The 22762-nt window shown below is 37.3% G+C and overlaps 1 protein-coding gene across 3 annotated transcripts in view; it reads left to right on the top strand.

Moving 5' to 3' along the window:
* The window catches only part of ZNF521 (zinc finger protein 521), a 345563-nt gene that overhangs the window by 296961 nt on the left and 25840 nt on the right, over positions 1 to 22762 (top strand). For 2 of the 3 annotated variants that reach the window (XM_072604439.1, XM_072604438.1), the window contains exons 6-7: positions 9840 to 9971; positions 12642 to 12757. In XM_072604439.1, the coding sequence (XP_072460540.1) occupies positions 9840 to 9971; positions 12642 to 12757 (248 nt within the window). Of the gene's footprint in view, positions 1 to 557; positions 624 to 9839; positions 9972 to 12641; positions 12758 to 22762 lie in introns of all 3 variants that reach the window. The other variant, XM_072604436.1, reaches the window with a different exon arrangement.

Genomic DNA, 22762 nt, shown 5'->3' with positions numbered 1-22762 from the left:
GGGTTGAGGCAGATGACTCCAGAGGCCCTTTCCAGCTTTCTGAGTCTATAAGTCTACAATGGTTCTTATAAATAGCACTAGGTCTAGAATTCCCACCCAACTTTTCCTATCATTAAACCTGAGGGCATTCAAGGCTCCTGTCTTGTGAAAGTCCATGTAGGTGAACCATATTCCATTTCTTTGTTTTTAGTTATTCCAAAGCAGAGAAGCAGCCAGCAAGCAGTGCTTTACAGCCTTTCAATATTTGGAGACTTTCTCCTAAGACAATGAGTGGCTTTGTGCCAGGAAAAGAGGGGAAGAACAAGAAAAAAGGAAAGGCCTTGACCCTTGGTCTACACTCAGAACAACCACAACAAAAAGCACCTGATGAGAGTTGTGTATGGTATATAGTGCCAATTGCTAGTCTACTGCTGTGTGGAATTAATATTGACTATTTGACTGTCTCAGTTCTGTGAGATGCTTTCCCAGCAGACCTAACTTTAGAACGGGTTGCATTTGCTTTATGCTGCATGAAATATCCTCTTTCCATTTGACCAATTTGTGTTTTTTTTGTGCAGTACTCGAAGGTAGCTATACCTGTACTTCCACCAGTGCCGGAAGTCCCAGACGTGGGGGCATTAATAGTAGGTATTTACCATCAAACTAGAGAAAAAGTTATCTGTCCAAACCAAAAGCATGAAAAGACTTCTGACATGACTTTCCGGAAGGGAAATCATCAGAAAACCATCATTTAAATTACAAGTGTAGTTATTGTCACATGTTGTATGCAAATCCTAATAATTTGGGCAAATCTGAGATTTCGACACACCCGTAGACACACCCACACTTTTTTTTTGTTGCATTGTATTTCACATTTACTGTAGATGCAGAACACAGTGTTAGTGTTCACATGATAAGACAGTATGCTGACAACTTCACCTTATTTTGATCAGAACCAGGCTGGCCCAGGAAGCAATTCTTTGTATCCACCTTTAGAGCTTATTTTTGGGCCAGTCTTTTTGAGTCTGTCTCAATGAAGTGCTGAAATGGAGCTTTGTGGTTAACTTGGTCGCATAACAACATGCATTACATAACTGAGTCTTGGTGCATGGGTGATAGGCAACTTTCTTTCCAAACAACTGGCAGGATCATAGAATTTTAATTTAGTTTTCATCAATTGGATGAGAGGCAGGATGGCCTAGGGGATAGGAAACCAGTCCTGAAACCAGGAAGACCTAGTTTCAAGACCTGCCTCTGACTTATACTGGCTGTGTGATCCTGCATAATTCATTTACTTTCATAATGCTCCAGGCTAGTCTCTTGACTATAAGTTTCAGAGAAGGTGCTAACCTGCATGGGTAGAGGAAGTTTCCTCACCAGAGTCATTCTTACACTAATGAAACCACAGGTCTAATACCTATCCATATCCCTTTAATCTTAGCACCATCACTTTCTAGGAAGGTGAGACCTCAGGAGTACCAAATTATGCATGTCCCATAAATTGGTAGATAACCTCATTGTTCATTTCTTGAATACTCTCTTAGTAGTCAGATGCCCTTTGCTGCCCTCCTTTCCTACCAACCACTGTTTTTCAGTAGATAGGGCATCCACTACATTTAAATCTTACCTTATTCAATTGAAACATGCTATTTTTCAAAGCTATACTCCAACACCTAGTTTATTAGTTAAAGCTAAGGGAGTCTTTAATATTATTATTAATTATTATTCCTTCATTAGGAAATTTTGTTTTAGCAGAAATTAGAGCAACATTAGGGTTCACGTGGTAAAGGGATTTTACTGCATATAGCCAGTATGAGTGCAGCCAAGCAAAAATGTGAACAGTTGAACTGAAATGCATCCTTTTCTTTAGACAGAAATACATTGAAGTTGAAGATGTAGGAGAGTGGCTTTTCCTTACAAGCAGATCTAATTTTTTAAACTGCCTCTAGAGAAATGAATTTCTGCTTTAATTGGGTCCTATCCCATTAAGAGCCGCTTTGCTTCCATTGAGCAACCCTCCTCTCCTTGGTGAGTTTCTCTCCACGGGACAGCACCCCAAATTGAACTTTCCTTTGAAACAGAGGGAAATTTATACCTGTCATGGGGAGTGGAGGAGAGAATATGGGAATGTGTGGTATTGGTGGTAATGGGTCTGTGATGGGGACCATAGGACTCATAGCTTGGAGGCACATCAGAGATCATTGAGTTCACTATTATCTTACATATAGAGAAACTGAGGTCCTATGACTTACAGGTAACAGGTAACTCTTAGGGCCACTCAGCTGTTAAGTAGCAAAGCAGAAATTCAAACACAGATTCTTTGACTTCAGATACAATGCACTTTCTACTATACAATCAAAGATGTGACTTCAGGAGTGAGGACAAAGGGAGGGAAGCATCACCTCAAGATGAATATTATTTGCTGGCTTGACGTTTTCTCAGGGTCCCGGATTTTAAAGTTCTCTAAATTTGACTTAAGAGCTTGGGGCAAGGGTGGAGTGCAGAATGGAAGAAAGAAGAGGAATAGTTGTTTACTTCTTCATCAAACCCAGAAGTTATCTTTATCCTTCCTCTCCATTCCACCTGCCATCTCTCTGTTCCTCCTTCCTGAAGTCTCTGTTGGTCACCCAAATTGAAGAGCAATATAATTTTTTATGAATAATATTATAGTGTTCTCTTTCCCAAAGAAAAAAAGAAGAAATAAAAAGAGACTCTCTAGTAAGTATTCTATACAACCAATGGCAGTCATCAAGGAATTGGATGATATTGCATCTCAGAGAAGCTAAAATCCCACATCCTGATTCTCCCATCCTTACCCACCTGGACCTCCCACTACTTTCCAAGCTGCTGATGTTTATGGGGCTCTAGGCAGCCCCCAGGCTCTTTTAAATCTGCTGGGTACAGTGCAGGCTACCCCAGTTGAATCATTTTCTACCCAAGTCCTGCTGATAGTGAGAAGTCCAAAGCAGTCCAAGTGTCAATATTAGAGCCTTTGAATAAAATAAAAAAAAAACTCAAAACAGTTAGTCCTTTGGTATATTGGCAGCAACAATAACAAAAAACAGATTAAAATAAAACAAAACAGCAACAAAATCAAACTCCAAAATGGTGGTTGAGATTAATTCTGACATATACCTTCTCCCTCCCTGAAATAGGAGCTGAAGCCTGGTGGATAAAATGTCCCTTTACTTTTTTTTTTTTTTGGCTAGACATAAGAACTTCCAGTGCTGAGAGTATTGTTTTTAGAACCTGGTGTTCATTTGAATTGGGGATTACCAGCTCTCGTGGCAATGTTCTTATGTTCATATTTCATATCCTGCCATAGCCTATCTTAACGCACAGTGTTTCCTGTTTTCTGTGGTATAATCAGAAAGACTTGATAGTAGCAGAGGTTCCCAGGGAGAGAAGAGAATAAGGTGTTAGTGTCAGTTTTCAGGCTTCCATATGTGATCTTTCAGAAAAATAAGTACAGCGCTTTTAAACAGGTGTGAAGGAAAGTTAGCATGCTACCCAGTACCCTCCAACTATTCTTTACTTTGGGGGCTGGAAAAACGCATCTTTTGTGACAGGCTTTGAAATCTGAATGAAATTCTCCACTGCCAAATTAGCACCTTTCTGTGTTTATGTTGCAGTTGTGAAATCTACGAAGTAGGCTCCTACAACAAGCTACAGTGGCAGGAATGTGGGAATCTAGAAGAAATTTGATGGTTGTGAACATGGCAAATTACGATTTCTTTCCCCCTGCTTTCTAGGGTGAGCTCTTGTAGCCGAGGGGTTAGTTTTGTCATCTGTGGCTTTTCTTTGTTACTTCTCAGACCTCTGGCTTATAAATGTGTGCTCAGGAAATTAACTTAGGGAAGGAGAGAAAAGCAAAGTAGAAAGGGGAAAAGAAATTGGTTTAAGGCATAGCTTTCTTATGGAAAGGGAAAAAAATACATAAGGCTAGAGTAGTACACTCTTTGTAACTGGAAAATTAGAGCAACTGCAGGCCATCTGATTCCTGTGTTTGGGTTCTGAGGGCAGAGTTTACTCCCACTCTGATCAGAGCTTTTAAGTATGGACTCTGCCACATGATGATTTACCAGGAGGGGTTTATATCTTTGGACCTTAGCCTATAGATTTATGCAGTGTAAGAGGCTGAAGGACCCTTCTGGACAGTCTCGGGGGTAACTGAGAGAAAGAGTCCTACTTATAAACCGTTACAAATTGGTCCTCTGTAATGGCTGTAGTGTTGATCAGACAATATAAGGGGGCCCCCAGTGGTTACTGGGATAACAGCTGCATGTAAGTCAACCACTGAACATTTGCTTGTAGCCGCACTAGGTTTTTTTGTTTTTATTGAAGGAAAAGGAGCATAAACATGGGACATACAGTCTGGAGGCTGCTTAAAGGGTTTCTCTTGTTTAAAGCTTATATTGAAATGTCAGTGTCTTCTGTTAAACTAACAATTGCCATGTTGAGCTTGTAACTTGAGTTGTACGTGAACATCCAAATGGTAACAATTGTATCGGTTTTCTCAGCAATAAAAGTAGCAAATTAGCAGATGTGCAGGCCCAGGTTTCCGAAGTCAGAGGGGTAGAAATAATCTACCCCTTTTTAATTGGCTTTAGAAAAGAGTGGGCTTTTATTCTTGCAGTTTCAAGTTTTATAGCTGACTCTCAAGTCTCCTACTAAGGTAATGGATGGCACCTCAATTACATTCTGCCTCTCTCCATTGAAACATTTAATATTTGAGTAAATATTTACATTACTATCAACCTCTTCTATGTAGAATTGATTCCTGTTTACATTTATGTACAGATGTATCACCTGAGTGAGGATTAACAAACGGAAATAATTAATTTAACTGAGATTTCTACATGCAGACAGTAAAATAATTTCTCCGTTATGTCAAAATCATCTTCTGTTATAACTTAAAAGGGATACCCATGGAAAGGCTGTTTATAATCTGCGGTAGTTGTTTGGTTCTAGTTTCATTTGTGTGGGTATTAAATCATAAGATCATAGGATTCTAGATTTGGTAGGGATTTTAGTGATCTAGTCCAATCCCTGCCCCCATTTTTAGACTACATATACACAATTCTACACACACACACACACACACACACACACACACACACACACATACATACACATCTGTTCAGAGTACAATAGAAGATACTTTTGTCTTGGGTCTATAAAAGCACAAATTGATTTTGAAAAGTTAATTTCCTTCTTTTCATTCATGTAATACACTTGAACTGTAATTTCCCCTTTTCTCCTTCTTGCTAGTCAATATTTTTATACCAGTTTGGTTAAAAGTACTTAAAAGTTGATACCCAAACCTGGATATTGTTAGGTTGTTTTTTTTTCAAGATTTTATAGGATTGTTTATTTCTTACATGTAACTTTCTTAATAGAATGTTCTAATGATTATTAAATGAATTGATTGGATCTCACTTTAATAAACGAGTCAGACAGTATTTTCCAATTACTGTCAGCTGCCACATTTCTAAAAAGAAGATAATTATTTTGATTGAATTTTTAAAAGCTGTTGAGTACTTTTTATGAGAAGTGTATGCATGTGTATACATACATACATGTGTGTATATATGCATATATGTGCATGTGTGCATGTTTATGTGTGTTCTTATGTAGATAGGGAAAAAGAAAGATTTCCAAAGTATGAATAAAATGACTTCTTCTATTGGATTCTGATCTAGTATGTCTTGTCAGTTTTACTTGGAAAAGGAGCTGTTGAATTTGTCACTAGGTGAATAATTTTTAGTTAAAATTAAATTTGGTTCTAGACCATAGTACTTGTCTCAGTGCATCTTGTTTACTAAGCAGGAATAAGGTCAGATAAAAGCCAATGAGAGTAGAAAGAGGGACCAGACTGAACTAGATTTACCAAGATTTTTAGAAATCTTTAGGAAAAATTTGATACAGAATTTAGAGTTACCCCAGTTACTGCTAATATGTGTCCAGAATAATATAGAAGCATGTTTCTATCAAAGTAAAGAGATTTTTTTCTTAGAGCTCATTTTCAAAAATATTCTCAAATCTGAGTGACCAAACTTATCATACTGACATCATGATAATTTCTTGAAGTCCCTCATTTAAAAAAATTTTTATGATATCTTTAACTGACAATACATGTTTCCTCATGGTGGGAAGTAGGGAAAAAAGCAAAGGAGAGATAAGAAGTGGATATCAAAGTTATTTTCAAAAAACACCAATGTTTTTCAAGAGATGGATATTTTCACAGCACGCCCATCAGTGTTTTTCATTATCAGAATATTGTTTTTTGTGTTCGTTCCATTTGCTGTGCGAGGATCTATGTCTTTGTACTCTTTATTTTCAGATTTGTTTGCTGTGGTCCATCTATCACGTCACTGTATTAGAAAGGCCAGCTTTGGATGAACTGGGCATGAGTTATATAACACCTAACTCATATTTACCACCATATTTTAAGGTAGATGTACTAGAAGAATCCAATACAGATAATGAACAGGGCTCTTTACAGTACTCCATGGGCCTACTTTGTTATTTAAAGCCCTGTGTTTGGGTCCAAAAAATCAGTCACGTACATGATAAGGATTCATAACTAGGCAGAAATCACATGAAAATGATCTGAAGGTCAGAGTGGCTTGTAAGCTTACAATGATTTGCCAGTGTGATATGTCATCTAAAAAAAAAAAAAGGTGGATGTGATCTTACCATCAATAGACTACTATGTCCAGAACGTGGAAAAGTAACAGTCCCATGTGATTATGCTCTGAGTAGATCACATCTGGAATATTGTATTCTCGGTGCCATATTTTAGGTAGGATGTTGACAGACTGCAGTAGTCCAAAGGAAGAGGATAGTCATTCCTTCCAACTCTTAATATTTCATGAGTAATAAATCATATTGTAAATGTGAATACTAATGCCTTCCTTAACAGAGGAGGATGAGCTATACGCGTAACTCAGTATTGGAAGGGAGTGTGTATATGTATAAATGTGTGTATGCTTGCGTGTATATATGTATATATTCATGTATGTGTGTTTATGTCTATGTAGAAATATGTATATATATGTCAATGTATACAAACATTATACAGATACAATATATACACTATATAATATACACACATTTCTATATCTACTTCTGGAATTTCAGTGGTCACTACAAATGAGAGCTCTAGTCAGGGAAGGTCTCTCTATACAGGAATCGTAACTTTTGTGGGGGCTATACTTAGAGACTTCATTTTTGCTCTACCAAGAGAATGTTCCATTACAATTCAAGAAAGATATTAGTATGACAAATATTGTTTACTGAATATCGATGATTGACTATTTTTGATTACGTGTCCCTTGTCTGCCAGTAAAATCCTCCTCTGTTGTTTTATCTAGCCTCAGTTTAGGAAGGCATATCACTAAGTGTTGCCTACTGAATGGTGATTGTTTAAACCTAGCCAGTTCATGGAAATGGTCTACAAAGAGGAGAGAGTTGCTATCTACATAAGTGGAGAGAATACCCATCCTGGTGAAATTACAGTCCTTTAATGAAGTACTGAGAAAGCACACATGGTCATAGCTATGGCTGTGTTATTAGCAATAGTTTTGATTGAGAAATGAAAAAAATAAGACTTTGAGTTTCCAAAATTACACCAAAATAATAATATGCAGCATATGGGAAATAGAAATTCATTTCAGCATCGCTAATACTGCTCCTGATTAACTTACTGACCCAGTTACCTAATATACAACAGCATCCCTTACGCTTTTCAATTTCTAGACGAAGGTAATATTTTCTTTGTGACTCTAGGGGGAAAAAAGGACCAAAACCTCTTGATCATGTATAATCCTTAAGGCTTTTTTGTATTACCCCCTTGTCATCTCAGTATGCGCAATTAAAACCCCTCTTACATAATTATAATCAAGGAATTTACTGTGCCACCCAAATGCAGAGTGGGTTTTTATGTCTTGGAAATGTAGACAGTACCGGGTGGCTTAATTAGTGCTTTGCTTCTCCTTTTATAAATTCCAATCCTCTGCTTCTAAAGACTCCTACTTGTGTGAGAAGAAAGATGAGGAATACAAATGGAGTGATTCTACTCCTAATAAGAAGTCACTTTGTAATTGGGATTTGGGGATGCTGGCAGTACCAGTTGGTTCACCACTTACACAAATCATGCTTCCTGTGAACTGAAGGAAGGAAATGTTTGCATCTGGACATGTCACATGTACAATGTGTCTATGTAGTTCATTGCTTTGCCCCCAGTAGATTTCACTGTAAATTTTCCTTGATAGAGTGGCTAACAGTTGTATAGCATGAAAACAAGGGGGGCAGCCTATTCGTAAGTTGGCTGAAAACTAGGGAACAAGGGTTAAATCCTCTTTCTCAATAAAGAGGTATTTTTTAGAGGTGGTCCCAATGCCACCGATTTTCATTGTTTATGATAACAAATTGAGATGGGACTCAGGAAGAAGACAGTATAAGGCTTTTAATCAAAAGAAAATCTATATCAGAAGAATTGGGAAAACTTTTTATAGGGAAAAGTGGTTAGCATATTACAAAGTACTACCTAAAAGCAAAACTTGGGCAAAATTTATTTGATTTACCCTGTTAAATATGTGTAGCTCTGCTTGGGATAAGCAGTGGGAACTGGAAACAGCATTGATCTTTCACAGAATACAATCACAGGATACATTCTTTGCCCTAAATCTGGGTGAAAATATTTGTAAAAGAGACTCATAAAAATTTTTAAAAGCAAGTTTGGTTCAAAATATCAGCACTATCTTCAAATTATATCAGATTTAGGCTGGCAGTGTTTGCAAGTATGACTCCATGACTCAGTAAAATAGGTCATTTTTTCCCCATTAGATTATTGTCTAATGAACTTTACTACTTTAGCATTCATTCATTCTTTCATTCTTTCACTCTACCAACACAGCTACTACATGCAAGACAAAGCATCCAGGAAAACAGTTTCTAAATATTGCTTAGGGAATTGGTCCTTTTTAATCAGGATTTAAGTATAAAATTAACTTCTTGCCTAGCAACTGTTAAACTCATCCATCCAATAGAACATGTTTTTAAGTTATCAAGGAAATACCTAGAGCTAGTGAAGAAGAATCTTGGACAGAATTGTAGTGGATAAGAGAATTTCAGAGAAAAGAATATTATACTTCAAGATGTAAAGGGAGAAATGAACATAGAAAAGTGCTGAATATTATTAGTTCCACAATGATTAAAAACTACCTGAAGATATAGGGAATAGGGCCAATTTTCTTAGGAAGACTACAAGAAACCTTATATTAAGAACAGAAACAGAGAGATTTTTAGAGCCACCTGGCTAAGAAAACAAGAAATTCTGGTAAAGGGCAGAAAAGTAGAAAGGCAGAATAGAGAAAGAAAATACAGATAATGTCTGTTCTCCCATTGGCAGAGAGCCAGATGAAAGGAACTTTGCATTGAAAAATATAACTCAATCCCCTTATCAACTTTTTTTATGTCTTAGATATGATTCCTTTAGATCATCTTCTGAAAGTACATAGTCCTTAAAAAATGATATTTAGAGCCGGACACTTCTAACTCTTAATATTCCAAAACGTGTTTTTAATAGGTAATATAAAAAAAGTATTCATCCTACAATAAGATATTTCCTCTTATTATTCTGGGTTTTTTTAAATTTGAAAAATGTCCTAACATTGAAATTTCCAATGCCTTGTATCCAGAGGTAATTAATAAACAATTTTAATTTGAAAAAAAAGAAAATTCATGTAAATAATAGAATCATAGAATAGATGCTTGCTAGAAATATTTTTACTATGTGAGGAAGAAACAAATACAGTTAAGTTTCACTTTTCCTTTTGCTTCCTTTCCTTCCACAGATGAAGGACTGAATCACGAGTGCAAACTTTGCAATCAGACCTTTGATTCTCCTGCCAAGCTTCAGTGCCACCTGATAGAACACAGCTTTGAAGGGATGGGAGGCACCTTTAAGTGTCCGGTCTGCTTCACAGGTAGGAAAAGCTAAGCTTGGGAAAACTCTGGGGTGTCTTAGGGCGACATCATGCCTTTCCTACAAATGCATGCCTCCCATTGATATGGCCTTTTGCAGATATGACTTTAGGTCAATTTGGGGGAAGATGTTTGATTTCTACATATTAGCATTATTGATCACTGCCTACTTAAAGCCTCAGATAGGGATGGAGGTTAAGCATCAATGTGCACAAATGGCATTTCAAGTTCTTCTGTCAGAAGTTTGCATTTTTTCAATTGCAGAATGAGACCCACATTTTGCTCACTTTCATCCTCTTGATGTTAAAAGGTTACCAAGGTTAAAGCTGCCTGCAAACAGCTGTGTTTTAATCACAGATGTTCAAATAGAAGTGTGGTGCTATTGTCCACACATCTGCTTTTCAGATGGGAGAAATTTTATAACTTACTCCATACAAGAAATGAGAGAATATTCGGGAAAGTCCCTATGCTCAAAATTTGAGCTGAAAAACAGATAATATCTACTCTGTTTTATATTCAATCATGTCTTTTTCAAAGTAGATTTTAAAATAAATTTACCTTTTAATAGGAAGTCCTTATTAAAGCTCATACTGATTTCATTTAACTTTATAAGAAGAAAATTGGAGACTAAAATAAAACTCATAGGTTAAATGTGACCAAATCTGTCCATTCCATCAGTGAAAGATTCATTTTGTGGAGAGTGCTTTGTGATAATTACATATTTGCATGGTTCATTGATGGTCAAAGATCCCTCAGCTCTGTCTCTTCCTGCTTGTCAGAAAAACAAAAACATTTGCCTCCTCTAAAGAACTTGATTTTGGGGAAGGTGGGAAGGAGTTGATTCTCATAAGAAAATGCTATGGATCAATTATTATTTCACTGTATTTAAAGCACAGATTACTGTTCAGTCGTGAATTTTCAAAGAAAGTCCATTTTCACTGTATGACTTAACAGTTGTGCCTGAAGGTGCTGATAGCTCTCCTTTCAACAGTTTGTCTGAGAAGGAGCTTCTTTTAGACATTCCTTCAGTCAACCTCCTTCTTTGTCTTCATGTTACTGTGGATCCTACCAGGCTGTTTTAGAGGAGGATTGAGTTATCAGGGGAGGAATGTGACATCAGAAGGATAATAACCTCATAGAGTTAGAACTGCAAGAAACTTTAAATGCCATCTATGTTAAACACCCCCACCCATTCTGTAGATAAGGGAACTAAGGTACCCAGAAAGTTTGTGTCCATTATATCACAAGGCAGTTAGTGGTCAGGAGCGGAACTCAGCCCCTTTGATTCCAAATTTAACGCTCTCTTCCACTACACCATATTCTTCACATGCATATATGAGAAAGTAATTTTTTTAAACCACAGCCTAGAGTATCTTATGGCATAAAGAGTTAAGAAATAAGTTGAGGGCAAGGGACTCCTTTGTAAAATCTGATATAAGAAGTCTTCTCAAAATAGCACTAATCATAGCTCTCCCAGTGAGGAAGATCCCTGATAAAATAAATCTTTTAATATCTGAGCTAGTAGTTGTAAAATGTGTGAAGGTAGATGGAGATTAGTTGATTCTGATCTGTATTAAAATCTTGTTCATTTTTTTTTCTTTTACTGATGGGGTAAAGAGACAACAATGTATTAATCCTTAGCGAGGACATTTGATGTACCATCAGACCTAAACTGTATTAGTGGATCTTGAAAGAATTTTAGAAGTAACAATGAAAAACAAAATCTCCAGAACAAAGCATGTTATGTAGAAGAAGAAACCTGAGCAGTTCTTTAAGATAATGAAAAATGTGATTAAAATGTATGACTCACAAGAACAATATTCTAATATTTTATGTTGGCTTGCAATTAGAATAATTTTAATGATTAGAGTGGAGTCAAAGTCAAATGCCAGCATCTTTAATAAATCTTTTCCCTGCCTATACAGATTAATATTGTAGATGCAAACTTTTTTTAGGTCACAGTGCACAAGGCATCCATCAGAAGTCAGTTCTGCCAACCCAAACACTGCCTCTGGCATATACAATTTAATTATTAATAGTATGTCTCCTAGGTAAACTGTTACACAGTCTTAGGGCCTTGTTTTGTAGTCATTAAAATTGAACATGTTTATATTATTGAAGCCCTTGCATTCGGTGTGTAGGCAGAGTTGATCTTAAAGTATCCAAAGAGAATTTACCTGCCGTTCTGTTTCACATTTATAGACAGTGCCCCAGAGTAGCTGTGGGATATAATTTTTAGCATTAGCACATTTAAATAGAGAACTGTTTGCTAGCTACAACTCTGGGCAAATACAATAAACAGAGCTTTGGCATCTAGGCTTTCTTAACCTGTGGGTTGCTGGGAAATGAGTCATTTTTGTTCATTCTCAGGGCTGCTCATTTGACAATTTCCAGCTTTATTTTTTTAAGTGAATTGCAGGGAGCAAGGCATCTATAAATCTTTCCTTTGCAGTTGTTTGGGTTGAATTAGACACAGAGTAGAGTTCATCTCAACAAACATGAGAAGGCAACGGTGGATAAAGGCAACTTCACTCTCGCCAGTTAAATGGCCCCAGTCAAACCCAGGAAAGACGTGTGTCAGCCATACTCCTGAGCCTCCTCAGGAAATCACTGACTGAAGGCATTTATGAGATGAAATAACTTAAAGTTCACCCTGCTTTTTATCGTTGCAGTGTTTGTCCAAGCAAACAAGTTGCAGCAGCATATTTTCTCAGCCCATGGACAGGAAGACAAGATCTATGACTGCACACAATGTCCACAGAAGTTTTTCTTCCAAACAGAGCTGCAGGTAATGTCCCTGCAAGGAGAGCTGAAATCGAATTTGGCTGATTGTATAAAACAAGGTGTTTTAAATCTGGATTCATGACATCACTCACCCTGGGCCCCTCCCCAAAGTTGTGTGTGTGTGTGTGTGTGTGTGTGTGTGTGTATTGGAGCAAAGGGAGAATCTGATTTTGGATTAACTGATACCAAAAATAGCTTTCCTCTGGCTGCCATCAGTCATAAAAGAACTAAAACAAATCTGTTAATGGACCTATCAACCCGAAGGGATAAAGTCAAGGGTCAAGTTTATGGAACCATTTGTATCAGATTTCCCGTTCCCTAATATTCCCTTCCTGTTATGTTTAACTCCCATTGAGCCACCACCTTGGTAGGTAGGTGCCCAGATGTGTTCTGGCCTTATGGGGTTTGAAATTGGAAGGGGTGGGGGGGGGGGGAAGAAAAAGAAGACCTAAGTTTCTGAATATCTACTCTTGAATAGAATGAAATCGCTATTATTTAGAGCCCGTTAGAAAACAGAGTTGGATTGATCTATACATGTCTTAGGCTATGCTTTGAACAGCTGCTGTGTGGAGAAAGAAACTGATATTTTGTCTCTGTTGTTTCTTCTGTAAAATGGGCATAATCATTCCTGTCCCAGTTTATGTCCTTGGACGTATGAAATATATTATGTGAAAGTACAGTGTTCCCCTTGGTTAAGAAGGGAAGAGGTACGATTATTAGACTAATTTAAGATATCATTAACAATTTATCATAATTGAAGCCTTGAAATATATAACCCTTAGTCATCAGCCTACATGTAAATAGGTTGTACCAGAAAAAACATATAAAAGTATATATAAGGGGCAACTAGGGGGTACAGTGAATAGAGCACTGGCCCTGGAGTCAAGAGGACCTGAGTTCAAATGCAGCCATATATATATATATATATATATATATATATATATATATATGTATATATATATGAAAGAGCAAGTGAATCAATACAACAGTCATAGTGTGCTAATGGACACAGTTTTAAACAATAAAATTGAATTTAATACCTCCATGTTTCTTATCTTTTCTAAAAAGAATTCTATTCTGATCTAATTGCTAATGAATGGGAAAATAAAGAGAAGCAAGTCTTATATGTTACTTAGAAGGAAATCTTATTACACTAAAAGAGTTTGACAATCATTTTATTTTTATTGCAATAACTCATTGCTTTGGCCATTCAAGGATGTCCAATGAAAGATGGTGGGAGACCTAGTTAATGTGACTTTTGGAATAGGGTTTGGTTGCTTTTAGTTACATCTAGGATCACACTTATAGGACTGGAAAGTACCTTCTCAGTTACCTAGTCCAAAACACTAGTTTTACAGAGAAGACTGTTAAGGCCTAGAGAGGAGCTCTGATTACTCAAGTTCTCAAGGTTGTATGGCAAAACCAAGATTTTAACCCAGGTTACCTTATTCCAGAGGCAGCAATGTGGCACAGGGAATACAGTACTGATCTTGGAGTTCAAATCCAGCCTCAGACCCACTTATTAGCTCTGTGACCGAGGGCAAATCACTTAACCCTGTTTGCCTCAGTTTCCTCATCTGTAAATGACCTGCAGAAGGAAGTGACAAACCACTCCAGTATCTTTGCCAAGAAAACTCCAAAAGGGGTCACAAAGAGTTAGATGTGACTTAATATGACTAAACATAGAAAACTAGCTTTTCTCTTTACTTGAGAAAGTCATCTATACTTAATGTTTCAAGTTGCTCTCCTCTCATTGTTTTCCTAACTCTCTGTAGTCTAGCTTCCAGCTTTATCATTTGACTAAAACTACTGTCTCCGAAGTTACTAATGGTCTCTTCCACATTTAACGGCCTTTTCTCAATCCCTATCTTTTTTTTTACCTCTCTGCAGCATCTCACAGATTCTACTTGGGCTCTTTTCTTTTTTTTCTCAGTATACCCTTTCACTTGGTGATATCCTCAGCTCTGATAGGTGTCATTGTCATCCCTGTTCAGACGGTATATCCAGATTCACTTTTTAGAGGTATTTGAAGAGGTTTGGGGGAGAGCTCAGGTGAGTTTCTGCTTTCACTGCACCATCTTGGCTTCGCCCCAGGTGGTATAGTTTCTCTCCTGGACTCTAGTGTTAATATCACCAACTGCCTGCTGGAAATTCGGAACTAGGTATTTCATAGACATCTTAGGTTCAGTGTATCCAAAATTATCTTCCCTTCCAAGCCTACCTTCCTAATAAACTCTCCAATTACTATCTAAGGCAGTGGTGTCAAATTCAAATAGAAATCTTTCCCTGCATCACATATTGACTTAGAAAACCACAAATGAACATTATCTCTGTTGTATTTTTATTTATTTTTGTTAAATATTTTCAAATTACATTTTAATATGGTTCAGGCTGAACTTGAGACCGTCATGAGTTTGACATTGCTGTTCTAAGGAACTATCATCTTTCCAGTTACTTAGGTTCAAAACTTCAGTCTCTTACTTAGCTGATATGACCACTCAGTTGCCAAATCTTATTATTTCTTTCTCTACAGAATTCACTTGCATACATTCTCATCTTTACATTCACATAACTACCACCCTAGTGCAGGACTTTATCACCTCTTACTTGTACCATTGAATAGGACTACATCTCTCAAGGCCCTCTCCCTCCCAATTTGTTGGTCCAGCCATGTCACACTCCTCCTACTTATTCAATAAATTTCAGTGGCTCCTTCATACCTCTAAGATCAAACATAAACTCCTTTGTTTGGCATTTAAAGCTCTTCACAATCTGGCCTTTTCCTGCCTTTATAGTACAGTCATGGCAGCCAACTTGCTTGTACATGACACTTTATCCCCTATCTCAATGTTTTTCCACTGGCCGTCCCCCATGCATGCAGTGTTCTCCCTCTTAACCTCTGCCCCTTAGATTCGCTGGCTCACTTGAAAGCAAGGACTGTTTTTGCGTCTTCTTTATAACCCCATCATTTTTTCACAGTACCTCGTGTATAGCTATAAGCTTAATAAATGCTTATTAATTGATTGCCTGCCCCAAATCTATGATTTAATTCATGTAGGGAATACCTGGTATTCAAACTCCCTCTGCGAAGGCAGATTAGTAAATTGTCTGTAGCAGACTTATAGAGCTGCCTAAGATATCAGCAGTTATGTCACTTAGTCAAGGTCACACAATCAGTTTGTGAGAGCTAAGATTTGAACCCAAGTCTTCCTAATTCCAAGACCTGGCCTCTTTCCACTATTCCATACTTCTTTTCACTTTGGAACAGTGTACAGAACCTAGGGAGTAGGAATAAGTAGTTGAAAATACAATTTTTGTGCTCCATATAGGAGCTAGACCAGTAAAATTTCATTTTTCTCTTTATTAGTGGATGTTAGCCCTTTGAGATGTGTAACCTTCATTGTTTCCACTGCCAGAATCCTAGCCTTTAGCACAGTTTTGGTGTGGGGCCCAGAGGTAATAGAGGAGATATAATTAAACAGATCGATCAGGACCCCATTTTTTTTTCCAGGAACCCTTAGTGATATCTTAAGATACACTAGGGTTTCATGGAATATAGTGTTTGGAAGCCATCGTTTTCTACTCTCTTCATTAGACTCTGTTCAGATAGGGAACACACAACTCTTCAGAAATGCTTATGATCTCAGTTGTAGAAAGTACAGTTCAAATCATTTCTGACTCATTCATTTTAATTCAGCTGAACATGCCCTGATCTCATAAGCCAAAATGCTAGCTTGATTTATGTCCTGAGGATATAGTAGGGTTAGTTTGGTATCACCAAGACTAAAAATCAAATGTCTGTTGTCTGGATAGAAACAAAGGCTGAGATGATAAATCCCTGCTTCTATCACTGTACGTATCACTTCTACTATAGAACTACAGCGTTAAGAAGTTGAGATGATAATTTGATAATTTGAGGCTAATATCTTGCACATGTATCTATATATGGTGTGTATGCATGCATGGTTTATGCTCCTGCAGGTGTTAATCACCAAACATCAGTTCTCACTTTAAATTTCCTAGTTTTGTGGTTCCTTACTTTGAGGTTATAACCTAAGGCATTCTTAGCCCTCTGCATTAGCATTTATTATTCCAGTTACTCTTATACCGAAGGTTAGAAGAAAGAATTAATGTATTTTTTTAAATATTGATTTTTTTTTCATCTCCTGTGTGGAGACTAGGCATGTTAAGTCTGGGAAAAACACAGTACAATTTTATTAAATGAATGAGTTAGAAAAAAAAATTAAGATTGGGAAATAACATCAGTCCAAAAAATAAAATCTATTAGCCAAAACAAGAAATACAATCAAGCCACTTTGGTGGCAGTGACTTAGCACACACATTTTTAAAATAAATCTTTTTTTTTATCCAACGAAAATTTGTGTTTTCCTACCCCCTCTTCCTTTCCACCCATTGAGGAAGAAAAATATAACATGTAATCAATCAAAATAAATTCCCCATTTGTTATATTCAGATAGATATATAGATATAGATATTTCTCAATCTATACTCTGAAGCCATCACCTGTCTTTCAAGGTATCATGTGGGTAACATTTCATCATGAATTCTCTGAAATTGTGACTGCTCATTGACTTGATAAGCATCCTAAATTTTTCTTTGCATATATATTTTAAAGAATAATAGATTGAAGATCAATTAATTTCATCACTAAACTATCAAATGAACCATAGAAGTGATCTAGTTCAACTATTATTACATTTTACAGATAGGGAAACTGAAGCCTGGAGCATTTAAGTGACTTGATCTAGGTCACATTGGAGCAACATTAAAGCCAAAAATATGTATGTTTGAAGTGTTTGTATAGCTATTTGGATTCCTGAAAATTCAAACAAGATAGGAGATTTTCAGGAACAAATTTTATTTGATAAAAACTATCTCATAAAAGAATGAGAATAAAGGATGAATGTAGGATAGATTGCTCAAGGTAAAGATGTGATACATTCCTATGGCTTGCCATTTGGGGAAATACAGATGATTTTACAGTTGTATTAAATAACCTCTGTGTCTGTGATTCTGTGTGTACCAAGTCAACAGCAGAAAAATTCGGTGGATTTGTGATTGCATCAGAATAGGGAACTTCATTCCTTTCCCAATGTGTACTGGCTACCAGTCTGCAACATAGAGTCTAGGAATTACATGGAGAATTGAGAGGTTGTGACTTGCTCAGCATCAGGCAGTCAGTATGGGTCAGTTGACAACCTCCAGCCAGGTCCTCCTGATCATGAGGTTAGTTCTCTATGATTCCATGTTGCCTTCTCAAAAAATAGTTGTGTAGGTGTTGAAATGCTCTATAGGACATTGAGAGTACAGTGAGAATATAGTATGCTATTTTTGTTAGCATAGACGGTAATGCTCTGGGATGTTCCCTTATTATTCATGATCTGACCATCATACTCAAGATCATAGATTTACAGTGAGAATGAACCTAAGAAGCCATATTTTCAACTGTCTTGTGTTACAGATGAGGAAAATGAGACCCAAGGAGCTCAAGGGACTTGACAAAAGTCACCAATGTACCAGTGTAGCAAGTGTCAGAGGTGGCATTTGAACTCAAGTCCTCTGACTCCACAACCTATATTTTTTCCATGGTACCAGCTGAACATGATCTGCCCCTTCTCAGAGTTCACCTGGTGTCATCTCTGGACCTCTCCTTTGCACTGTGTACTTAAAAAAATAGAGTTGCTACTATATGTTTTTTATTCGAGTACAATGGGAATAGCATTGGATTTGAAGACAGAAAATCTAGGTTTATTTTCTGGAGAAAAGTTATTTAATTTCTCTGGGCCTCAGTTTTTTCATTTGTAAAAATAAGGAGATATACTTAGATGGTCGGTATAGTCTCTTGCATTTCTAAATCTTATGTTCTTGTTCCTTTCTCTTCTCCCCAACCCTCCACTCATACTCAAACACATATAGCAATCACCCTCTATTAGGCTATAAACTCCTTGTGGAGTTTAATAAATGTTGATCAAATTGAATTTCATTTTCATTCTCTTGGCAAAGATTGGCCTTCTTTTACAGGAAGATTTTATTTACTTATACAAATCATAGAATATTAAAGCTACTCCAAACCCTGCTTTATAAGGGAGATGAGGACTCTGAGACCAAGGCAAGTTAAGTGATGTACCTATGGTCACAAACCTAGTTAGTGGCACAGACCAGGCTAGAACTCTGGTTTTCAAAGACAACTTTGCATACTGGTAAGGAAGGCATTTTCCAAGGCAGGAATCAGCAGCACTTGATGGCAGGAGACTTGCAGTATTCCTTCTTTGATTATGTGTTTTTGAAGAACCAAATGATGATTTATATGTTATCTTTTTAAACTGATGCAAGAGAGATTTTTACAAGTTAATATAAAACAAAATAATAGTTGTGTATTGTCTCCAGAAGGTCCTTATTTATTTGTTTGCACTTGTGTAACCTGGAAATCTGAATTGAGTCATTTTTCTATTAGTATTTTCGAATAACACATTTTACAGATTAGCTGATTTTTACTTTAGAAGACAGAGCCTAGCTCTAAGGATACTGGGTAAGAAGGAAGGGATGAGGGGAAGAAAAATGCCTGTCAGTAGTGAGTCTAGATAGCAATTCAGAGAGAGGGGAAATTGGCCAAATAAGAGTGAGAAAGAGTACCAAGTGGGGTGTCCCAGTTCGAACTTTGTCCTTTGGGATGGAGGGAGGGGAGCAGAAGATCTCTAGGACTGAGTTCTGCTCACCATGATTGTTCTAGTAACTGATAGACTATTTGCCGATTAATGAGTTGAGTTAGTCCACAAGTCCAGACTCATTCACTGATTTGGCTAAAAGAGCTCCTCCACATATGTACTTTGAGAGCCACATGCTGGGGGGCCATAGGTGACTGGTTATTTCTCCAGGGCAATTGAAACCTTTCTTAGGATGGAAAGGATATTCTGAAAGTTTGATCAGACCCTTCTTTTTGTTTTTCTAATATGCTTTAGAAACTTTTCAGCCGAATATAGGGAAAGAGAAGGAAGATGTGGTGGTCTTTGAGGGCAAGGACTGTCTTCCCTTCTACTTGCATTTTTATTTCCAGTACTCAACACAGTGTCTAGCATGTAATGAGAGCTTAATGAGAGATGCTCATTGACTGACTGGTCCAAGGGTATAAAGGGAATTACCTAAATATGACCAACTGGTCTGTCTGCAGCAATCCTGCAGAATGTGTTACTTTTTAAAAAACTATTCGAAAGTCCTCTCTAATTGCTGGAGAATTGCTACTTCTCAGATTGCCACAAATCCACAGTCACTACAGTTCAATAGGTCTGTATATTACCCTCCCTTCCCAAGTGACATCATGATAAGTTGTAAGTTCTTGGCAGAGCTTTTTGGGAAGAAAGGTAGTTTGGGGAAAAAAGTGCAAAGTATTACCAATAGTAATATAACTATTTTCCAGTAGACGGAGTTTGTAAAGCAATTAAATAGTCATTAGAGAAAACTCCAAAATTCATGGTCTTGCTTTTAATTCCTAACTTTATATAAAGGTAAAAGAAAAATTTTGTTTAACCTTTCTTGCACAATGCTGATTTTAATCATGTGAAGGACATAGTACCTACTTGTTAAACAAACCTCTTTCTATCCTAGAAATTTCTGGACTTTTCACTGTTTCTCCAGTTACTTGATGGATCTCTGGTTTTATCAATTTGAGGAACTCCCTTCACTAATTTAGATTACAACCTGTCTAGTTGAGTGACTCACAGACATAAAGTAACCATCCCAGAGTCATGTGACTAACAAATGTCAGACACAGAACTTGTACCCAGGTCTCCCTGATTCCAAATCTAGCACCATATCTTGCCTCCTCAGTTAATTGGAATTATTTTCCCAATCAATAATGCTTTTTTATGGTTTTGTGGTAATTAAGCATTTTTTATTTTGTGCTATATTCAGAATCTCATTTTTTTCATATTATATTTTTTGTCTTTTTCACTATTTTTCAAAACTAAAAACTTTCATTATGTTTCAAAAATTATTTCCTAAACTATCAGATAGAGTAAAAAAGGAAGATAAGGTATTGGAAAAGGTTTTTTTTTATTATTTTGTTTTTTTGTTTGTTTGTTTTGTCTGCCTTTCCTGTAGCTGCCCCCTAAAAGACAAGAGAAAGTTTGGGTGTGATTTAGGAATGGATTTGCTTAGTTTAGCTTTCATCTTTTCCCCTCTTAAAACTTACTTTCTCTCTTGCACAGATTGGAGAAATGTTAGGACATCTCACTCTATACAACTCCCTCTACAAAATAACTTTAAAACTTTCTTTTGTCCTTCCTATTTCCTGTCTTCTCCTAGCCCATTTCATTCATTTTCACACAAAGTTTCAATTTCCAGAGAGATTTAGAATGGCTTTCCTCATCCTCACTCCATCTTGAAGCACAATTTCCTTTCCTGCTAATTTGAATCCAGACCAAATTCTTGGTGACTCACTACTGGTGAATAAATACTCAGTATAATGAGGTATCACTGTTTTAAAATTATAATTTTGGAGAAAAATCATTCTGGGGAGAATAGTGCTTCCTACTCTTTACTAGTCTCTGACTGTTAATTCCCAGTGGGCTTAAGATCACTATTCCCTTGCTCCTGTTATATCCTGTGCATTGTCTCTGTTTAAAGAGCTGAGATCCCAGCACCTACAGCTGCATACATACACCAATGAGTACAGCAGGCACAAATTGAGTCAAGTAAGCATGTGGTTCTGGAACTGGTCCATTTGTATGTTGCTTCTTTTTCTTTCATTTGTGGGCCTGCGGGGCTTTTGAAGCAAATTGGTGCAGCAGAGACTTCTGTTTAATTTGCTCAGTGGTTAAATTGATCTATCTCTTTTATTTGATCGGATCTCCAGGAACCGAATCATTTGCATTGATTTATTGACTGATGCTGTGTTTTCACCATTTGTTTGATCACTTTTAGCTGTTAATATTGGATAATTCAATCAGGATTGATTGAGCCAACCATCTAAGGCAAAAAGTTAATCATTTAGGACACAGAAACAACCACAGAACACCTGTCTGTCCCAACTTCTCCCGCGTCTCCCCTGCTCCCCAAGATCCATGCTACCACCAAAAAAGGAAAACAAAACAAATCCTAGACATTGTCTTCAGGGAGGTATGAAGCTAATAGTCCTGCAGAATTTTCCCTGTGCTAGTCAAACCAAAGTTGTTAGAGTTCCCTTCTCCTGATTTCCCACCGCCTTTAAAAGGAAGACAAAACCAGGAGTTTTGCAAGTAACCAAAGGGGCACGTTTAGCACAAAGCACTCATTTGTCCCAAGTGAGCAAATGCATTTGCAAGTGCCCATTTTGTATCAATAAATGCTTAATCTGTCTGTGCATGCTTGGTGGCACACTTGGGTCCACCTTTATCTAAATTTGGTCCTGATTGCTTTAGCATGCATTCTGGTGGTCAAACAGTTATCAAGATCAAGTGGTTCCTATGATTGAAGGAAGAGGAGCAGAGGTAATCAAAATAAGCTAAAGACATTCCATTTGCATTTGAATTGTTTCTATGGTAGCTCAGTTCAATTTTAAAAAATTCTCCATCCATTAATTTCTTGATGTTCATATTGATGGCTGGTTTTTGCTAGTAAAACAGGGAGCACCACCTCTTCGTTCTAGGCCTCATTCCCTCCTACAACAGCCCTGTTGTTTGCTCACTGCCATTACATTATCTTTTGTCTGGCCCAGAGTTGACAACAGATGGCCATCTCCGAGCTGCCATCAGTGCGACTTTATGAAGCATCCAGCAAGGGTGTACTGAAGAGCTCCATGGCCAGTTCTGCAACCTCCCTCTTTCCCTCCCTCCCCACCCCCTTGGAAAAGCTCATCACCTCTGCAACATTCCACTTTGGCTGTTCTCTCTGCTGGCCCTGCAGCCAAGGTAACATGCTGCCGCCGCACCACAAGATCTGCCCCTGTGGAGAAGCCAGAAAACTCAGACGCTAGAGTCCTGCTGAAGCAGATCTCTCTACTTCTTGGGTTAGA

This window comes from Notamacropus eugenii, chromosome 4, assembly GCF_028372415.1.
Source record: "Notamacropus eugenii isolate mMacEug1 chromosome 4, mMacEug1.pri_v2, whole genome shotgun sequence".
NCBI lineage: Eukaryota > Metazoa > Chordata > Mammalia > Diprotodontia > Macropodidae > Notamacropus > Notamacropus eugenii.
The sequence above is the reverse complement of the archived record's forward strand: the minus strand, read 5'-3'. Positions and strand labels throughout refer to the sequence as shown.